At 37.9% G+C, this 8,544-nt stretch overlaps 1 protein-coding gene across 1 annotated transcript; it reads left to right on the top strand.

The window, feature by feature from the left end:
- Positions 1-3,506: 3,506 nt before the first annotated feature.
- Positions 3,507-7,807, top strand: LOC119486145 (SH2 domain-containing protein 7-like). Its single transcript, XM_037766034.1, has 8 exons — positions 3,507-3,856; positions 3,942-4,081; positions 4,538-4,704; positions 5,725-5,814; positions 6,328-6,493; positions 6,578-6,721; positions 6,832-7,467; positions 7,583-7,807. Exons 1-8 carry the CDS (start codon positions 3,808-3,810, stop codon positions 7,628-7,630), a joined length of 1,440 nt encoding a protein of 479 aa, XP_037621962.1. The 5' UTR covers positions 3,507-3,807; the 3' UTR covers positions 7,631-7,807.
- Positions 7,808-8,544: the final 737 nt, after the last annotated feature.

Here is an 8,544-nt window from a genome sequence, read left to right as displayed (position 1 = left end):
GTCATAAACAAAGGTGTGATTAATAACAATAAGTTGGGCCCTGTTCCATTTAGTTGGGCCAGGGTCCTGGTATTGTGCATGCTGGCTCAATCGAATGGCTGTGACACTAAACAGAATTGGACCATAACTAATTTTATCAATTACACCTGTGCCTACCTGCTATGACATGTCAAAATGTCTGCTGTGAAAACGGCCTATTACAAATAAAAGTCTAGCATTCAAAATTTTACTTAATAGTATTATCAGCAAAACATATCTAAAGTATCTAAAGTGAAAGTACTTGTTTGGCGGAATGGGTCCTGTCTGTAATATTATTAAAATATCTGATTATTATTATTATTATGGATGTATTAACATGTAAGGTTAACTTTAAGCTGGTTGATGTTAAGCTCATTTTAATTAATTGATGTACCTTTGGGTAGTTTAATCTATAACGTGTCACATTTTATAAACTTATCGCAGGTTTTGTATGTAAATAATCTGATAAGTAACTAGTACTGTAACTATATCTGTGAAATAAATATTGTAGAGTAAAAAGTACTCTAAAATGTAGTGGAGTAGAAGTAATGTAAAAGAATTCAAGTAAAGAAAATTGTACTTAAGAGCAGTACTTGAGTAAATGCACCTAATTGCATTCCACCACTGCCAACCGGTATTCCTTTGCCGGCGTAATCTACAAATGGACTCCAGGTTTCTCTGTGTCAATTAGTTTGCGGTAATTGTATGAAATACAACAATAATATACACTCACCGGCCACTTTATTAGGCACACCTGTTCAATTGCTGAGTATTTAAAAAACTGCTGATCTACTGGGATTTTCACGCACAACCATCTCTAGGGTTTACAGAGAATGGTCCGAAAAAGAGAAAATATCCAGTGAGCGGCAGTTGTGTGGACGAAAATGCCTTGTTGTGATGTCAGAGGTCAGAGGAGAATGGGCAGAGTGGTTCGAGAAGATAGAAAGGCAACAGTAACTCAAATAACCACTCGTTACAACCAAGGTATGCAGAATACCATCTCTGAACGCACAACACGTCGAACCTTGAAACAGATGGGCTACAGCAGCAGAAGACCACCCGGTACTAGAACCGGCCACTTTATTAGGTACACCTTTTACCTAATAAAGTGGCCGGTGAGTATATATATGCACCATGTGACCACGATATGAAAATACGTGACTAATAAGCAAAGTAATTATATAAAAACACGGATAAATAAGGTGAAAAGTACAATACGTGGGCATTCTGGAGGCCTTGTGGTTAAAACACATAATCTCAGGTTAGCTTGGGACCTTTGTTGCACACCATTGCCTTTTTCTCCTCCCATGTTTCCTATCTTTACCTAATGTCAATATGGCAATAAGAAAATCAAACAAAGACCATAAAAACTTTGTATGCAAATTATGGTGTAGGAATTAAACAAAGTGGATACACTGAAATACAAGATCAGCACTTATTGTATTACAGTATGTACAGTACTTAAGACAAGCTAATACTCTTTCTGCTCTTTGTAGGAGCTACAGTATCTTGATCAATAAATCAATCCAGTCTACAGCTGTTTTATCAGCAATGTGTAATCTGTGATGTTGACATGCACTTAGTTACTTAAGTATATGTTATCCACAGTGTGACTCATACAGTCAGACACTCATACGTCTATAACAGAACAGAGTTCAGCCTGTTGGCGTGTTTCCTTCTGAGCTCAGAGTTCATTCTGTTCAACATGTTTCAGGTTGATTAATGGTTGTAGACGTGAACATGCTATAACATGATGTATATGGGTCCTATAGACAGTAAACAGTACATGACTGATCTTATGCTTGGATTATTTTTCCCATTGAAACAATATAGTGAAACCAAAAAAACACCTGTGATAGCCGTGTGACTTGTGTTTTGTTGCGAGTTACATGATTATTTTGGTCAGATTGAGCTTTAGCTTACTTCCTGGAGAGTTAGGTTGTTTGTGAGGATGCTTGCCCTCAGACTTAAAGGTGATGTGATTGTTGTAGTGACATTTAACAGATGTCAACTGACTTGTGACCTTTTAAAGACCCACCTCCCCCTCATAGGTACGTTGCCAGACGACTGAAAAACGATCCTTTTGTCTGGTAACTGTCTGATAGCTCTGCTTCCTTTGTGTGTGTATCTGTTTACCTCACAGCCGCTGTAGATAAAATACATTTCTATGTTGTATCACTGTTAGCAGGACATTATGGTCCTATTCTTTACCACTTGAACTAAGGTCTGCTACAACAGTGTCTTCTTTTAAACGCAGACTCAAAACATATCTTTTTAAGCAAGCTTTTATTTGTGTTTAGTGTGTGGTTAACGGGTAAAACTGTTATTTTAGAATCAGTATTATTATTATTATTCCATTTTTAATAATGGTAATACCTTCTTATTCCCCTTTTACTGTAATATCTTTTATCTTATATATTATATATGTAATACTTTATATGTTACATGTTTTATATATGTAATACCTTCTTATCTTATATGTTATAATTTTATGTTTTATATATGTTATACCTTCTTATCTTATATGTTATAATTTTATATGTTTTATATATGTTATACCTTCTTATCTTATATGTTATAATTTTATATGTTTTATATATGTTATACCTTCTTATCTTATATGTTATTATTTTATATGTTTTATATATGTTATACCTTCTTATCTTATATGTTATTATTTTATGTTTTATATGTGTTATACCTTCTTATCTTATATGTTTTTTATCTTAAACGTTTTTGTCATATATGATCTTTGCCTGTTTTGTGTTTTTATTTGAAGCACATCATATGAAATGTGCTATATAAATAAAACTTGATTGGTTGAGTATAGTATATAGAATCTTTACAAACACAGAAACAGTGATACCATCTGACCCAAAACCTCTCAACGCCCTCAGAGGAGCACATAATGACTCACAAAGACGTTTAAAACTGACTGTTGAGATGATGTTGAAATTCTAGGTCATGTAGCAATACTTAGTCATACATGGAACATAACAGTGCAGTTATCGGGCAAACGGTGGCTTCGGTAGATGGATAATAGGCCTATAATTTCTATTATTTGAAAATTGGAGGTGGAATAAACCTTGTAGACTTTCAGAAGCACACTGATAACACTTTCAGAGACAATAAATATAAAGTTGTAGCCATGTTATCATCGGGGAATGCTGAAATCTCAGAGTATGACAGTCTCTTTCTGGTTATTGCCTCTCCCCCACTGGGACTTCTTACCGCTCACTAGTGAGAGATGATTCATGACGACTGCCTCAGCCATGGGGGGAATTATTATTTATGACAATCTTAAAAACAAGGCTGGGAAACATCTCATCTTATTGTTAATGCCCTCTAAAGTCTGTGTGAATCTTCCCAAACATTTCCATTCTTTCACACATTTTGTTCCTGCCCTGATCCAAATTCATTTCAAACCCCGGTCAGAGAACACAGAAGATCAATTGCTGACGCAACTTACTCTCATCACTACAGTAAACAGACAGTCTGTGGGCAAAACATCTCTTGCAAACCAACGCACCTCATGTGCACACAAACCCACAGCTTACTTTCCGTTTCTCTCCAGGAAGCTCCTGCTTTGTTTGGCAGCTCTTTTAGACGTCTCTGTCATGCAAATGAGCTGTATGAACTCTGTTGTGCCGTTGCTGCTTTCCAAGCCGGTGGAAAAAAGTGTGTAACTGTAAATGTCACATGTCTATATCTCCCATGTAGGGTCACACTCCTTCAGAACTCCTTCGCTTAGAGGTGACAGACTGTTCTGAAGTTGAGAGAAGTGTTTCAATGTTTGCTGAAATGACACCAGGTTCAAACCACTCACGCTCAAGGAAAGGTATGTACACATCTCTCACCTCATGATAACAGTATCTGAGCTTTACATACATGAGAATAAAGTCTAATTGTCCATCTTTTTCTAGGGATTGAAAGAAATTGCTGCGTACCGTACAGACAACAGAAACCCAGATCTGAGAGGATTTGCAACTTTTCTTCAGGGTCAAGGACCAAGGATCAGAGAAAATCTCCCTGCCTCAGGACCTGCCTGACGTTTTGCTTCAAGGTAAGCACTGTTACGAGATCAGCACCACTGCTTTAATGACTAACTTATTAACCATATATCTCCATGCAAAGTAGCAGTTTGCTTAACAGCGCGACATTACAGCAGAGGTCAATGTAAATAAAAGTCTTGTTGGATGAAAAGGGAAAACAGCCTTTTATTTGTAGAGCGAGAATGGACTTTGGACATTCTGAATAGTTTATATGGACCATGTTAAATTAAATGATAAAATATGATAATTTAACAGTAAAGAAATATTTCATATTATATATTAAAATTTAAGTTTACACATGAATGATCCGGTATTTCCTGCAACAATGAGAATATTCAGCTACTTTAGGTTGACACCTCCTGGAAAATAAGCAAATTAGTCCTTTGAAAAAACACCCTCACTGCATGCGTTTGGGAAATGAATGCTGTTTGACTCCATCGGCTGTCTCTGTGTGGTTTTGATTATAGGACCAGGCAAGGATGGAGCAAATGGAACTACCGGTGGACCCTCATGTTGAAGGGACTGAAGGGAGACTCAGGGAACTGGCTTCAAAGTGGTTCATAGAGACTCAAGTGCCGCTCATCGTCCACAACGGCTTCTTCCCCACCTGGTTCCTGGGCTTCATCACAAGAAAGTGAGGAAACATTTTATTATATGGACAGAATTAACCTTAAGTGGGCTATGAGCTAAGATTTTATTCTGTCAAACTACTATCTTGTGGGTTAAGAATGAATTTAATAGAGCTGCAACTAATGATTATTTTCAATGTCGATTAATCTGTTGATTATTTTCTTAATTAATCGATTAGTTGTTTGGTCTATGAAATGTCAGAAATGGTGAAAAATGTCAATAAGTGTTTCCGAAAGCCCAAGATGATGTCCTCAAATGTCTTGTTTTGTCCACAACTCAAAGATATTCAGTTTACTGTCATAGAGGAGTAAAGAAACCAGAAATTATTCACACTTAAGAAGCTGGAATCAGAGAATTTTGACTTTCTTTTCTTAAAAAAAAGACTCAAACAGATTAATCGATGATCAAAATAGTTAGTGATTAATTTAATAGTTGACAGCTAATCGATTAATTGTGGCAGCTTTAAACTTTTAACGCTCAATATTAGAATAATTAATTTGTGACAACAAAGATATACAATTCTCCGAAGTGCTACTGCGTCCTATTTTTAATAAAACCACTACTATAAACTATAATTATATAGAGTAACTCTACTCGCATTTTTAATTATAGGTGTACCATTTGTCAATCAAGCAAATACATGTATATATATGGGTTAATATTCAGTTCTATTATTATAAGTGAGAATGTGTTATTGTATGTCAAAGTGTACATCAGGTAGTACAGTGAAGCAGAAATTTAGGATCCTCTGGCAAATATACAGTAAACACCTACATAAAGATCACAAGGGACAGATTCGTCATTCAGAACCGGTGTATTGGTAAATGACAGGTTTATGGAAAAGATCTGACACCAAATGGATTTTCCTTTGATGCAATGTACTTTCCAAGTTGATTTACGTGATCCGCCCTCCTCCACTCAAAATCCGCCTCACTGTTCCTGTAAACTCAGGCCAAATTGGGCTTTTGGGAAACACTTTTCTAAGTTTTACAGGGTTTTAAAGTTCTTCTTGGTTTATCTACAGGGAGGCTGAAGAAATACTGCGAGAAAAGGAGCTGGGCTGCTTCCTGGTCCGTCTCAGTGATAAGGCCATCGGATACATACTGTCTTACAAGTGAGTATTAGTTTGCTCTGAACAACCTGACTCGTACACCGATTCTGTTTTTCGGAGAGCTCATATAGAAATGAACCTCACTATAATAAACTTTTTACTTAGTGCCAAACATTTCCTCTTTTATTATTATTTATTATATTGCTTGCTTATAGTATATATGTGTTATTGCGTGGATATCTTCACAAATCAATACTGCTTCTACAAGTTAAAGTACAGTAATCAAGACTTGTAAAGAGTCCATCATGTGAGGATTATGTGCCAAATCTGCTGTATTTATATTTCTGGGACTGCTTCTAAGATATTTATCAGCAGATTACTTCATCAGAGGACATCCAAGCTCCCAAAGTCACAAATATGATGATTCAGTTGTTCATTAATCTAACACAGAATTACTTTTCTTTTTTGTTTTAATTACAGATCATATTTCTGTAATTTTAACCAAACCCCCATTCAAATTGTTATCACTTTTCGGCCAAAGGAGTTTTTTAATAAATTTTAATTTTCCTGTTGCAGAGGCAGGGATCGGTGTCGACATTTCGTGATTAGCCAGAGTGAATTGGGGCAGTTTGTAGTGTGTGGAGACACTGAAGAGCACAACTCGGTCTCTGGTCTCATAGAGCACTACAAGACGAGCCCCTTTCAGCCATTTGGAGAGTACCTGACATCTACGTGCTTTGAGGTGAGACAAAACTCCTCAGTCACTTTCTTTACGTATAGCATTAATCCAGAGTGAAGGTCTAACTGATGTTTTTTGCTCTTGCAGGCGCTGGATAAAGAGTTGTATGACATCATCCAGGTTAAAGAAAAGCCTGTGGCCAGTGTCAGAGCTGTGAGGAGCAATCCACAGACTAACTCGACCTCAGAGAAGCCCCCTGTACGGCCACCAAAGAGCAAAAGGACACCAGAGGTGTGTACTGTCCATAATTTACAGGGAGATTATACTAATTTATATGTTACACTGAAATTGTTGCTGTGTAATACTTCTGGGCTGACTTTATGGCTTGTTTTGTAAAACAGGAAGGGCCACCTTTGCCTCGGAGGAGCAGGCCCCTTGATAGTGGCCCCCTGAATGACCCGGACAAGGTTATGTATGCTCAGCTCAGGAAGCAATCACCCAGGGAGATACCGAGATCCCAACACATCCCTCAAGACAATTTCCCCGGAGATAATCTGGGGCGAGCTGCTGGAAGATCCACAACCCAGGATCAGAGCAGGTGCAGTCCTCCATCTGGACCAGAGTCTGTTTACTCTGAGCTCGGCCTGCTGGACAGCAAGAGCAGGTCTCTACCGCGTCTCGACAACAGCTCTGATGGAGAGCAGTCTTACAGGCTGAGTGCACCCCCACACACGCCACCGAGGCTTTCCCCAAAACCCGTCAGACAAAAGACAGAGAGGACGGAGTCGTGCTTCCCAGCGAGCAGCAGCCACAGCCTGGAACACATGAGTGACAGTGGTGTCTATCACCTGGCTGGCCGACCTGGTAGCCCACACACTACAGCCTCTGGGACCAGGTACGCTGAGGTCCCCAATGAAGTTGACAATACATATGAGCTGCTTCCTGGCCACGACGACACACCTGAACCCAACAGCAACACCTATGAGCCTCTGGAGGACCTCAGACCAAAACATACCCACTCATCCTGGGGGTTAAAGGTCAGTACTATAGTCAAAATGCTTCCCTTTAAACATTTGAAAAGATGTTATTAATGTTTATCATATTTATTTATTCATTTATTTACTGATGATCTTTGTCTTTTACCTCCTGCAGAATGATAAATGGAAATGGTTGTTCCCTGACGCTAAGAGGAAATGGTGAAAAGGTCACCTCACCAGCTACGGATGAAAACGTTCACTAATTTTACTTTGACACTACAGTGGTCCTTACATGTTAACAGCTATTCACATAAGATCTTCTGTATTTTTGCTTTTTAATGTATTTATTTAATAACTATGATTTCTTTTCCACATTTAAATAAATGAGAGATTCAAAACGTATAATTCTTTTCTTCAGAGGAAAAAGGGTGTACAGTACTGTGTTTACTACTGGTATGTATTTTGACTACAGGCTGCGACCATCAATGCTGCACTTCATTCACAGGAAACTTTATTTGCATACAGATTTCAAACGTCTGTATTACGACAGCAATGAGGAAGTGCGTCAAAGATGTTGAAATGTTATTTATTATCTTCTTCTGCTGCTCTTTATACTGTCGATTTAGTGGTAGCCACTAAAACGACAGTATAACCTTTCTGTGTACTTGAATGCTTTCCATGGTCATAGTTATCTGTAAGCGATTACGTAGAGGAACAGCTGCAGTGTTGTTTTATGTAGAACTTGGGTGACAGATATGAGGAAATAAGATGTTTCCCCTGCAAGTGATGTAATACAAACCTGGGTATATTTTAAGCCACGAAAATATCAAATCATTCAGCCTCGAAGATCAACAATATTTTGACATTTCTGACTCTTTCACAACTTAGATGAAGCTGATAAACACTGGAAAACAGAAGGAAACGTGTGTCACTACTTAAAACAGAGAAACAATATGTCATAACGTGCCTGATTGTGTATTAGTGGGTTTCTGCACATGTGAATGACACAATGCACTATACTGTAGATTCAGTATATGCAAAATAAGAGAAAACATATCTTCATTATATTATCATAACACTTTGTGGTGCTGTGGTGTGGATAGCCAAGAGACAATTACGAAAACCCACGAGATTTCA

Source organism: Sebastes umbrosus, chromosome 4 (assembly GCF_015220745.1).
Source record: "Sebastes umbrosus isolate fSebUmb1 chromosome 4, fSebUmb1.pri, whole genome shotgun sequence".
In the NCBI taxonomy this organism is placed as follows: domain Eukaryota; kingdom Metazoa; phylum Chordata; class Actinopteri; order Perciformes; family Sebastidae; genus Sebastes; species Sebastes umbrosus.
This window is presented reverse-complemented; position numbering and strand designations above follow the sequence as displayed.

Coding starts and splice junctions, on each gene's coding strand:
- LOC119486145 (XM_037766034.1), top strand. CDS start 3,808: ATGTTTGCTGAAATGACACCAGGTTCAAACCACTCACGCTCAAGGAAA. Junction 3,857..3,941: donor CCACTCACGCTCAAGGAAAG/GTATGTACACAT, acceptor ATCTTTTTCTAG/GGATTGAAAGAAATTGCTGC. Junction 5,815..6,327: donor GGATACATACTGTCTTACAA/GTGAGTATTAGT, acceptor TTCCTGTTGCAG/AGGCAGGGATCGGTGTCGAC.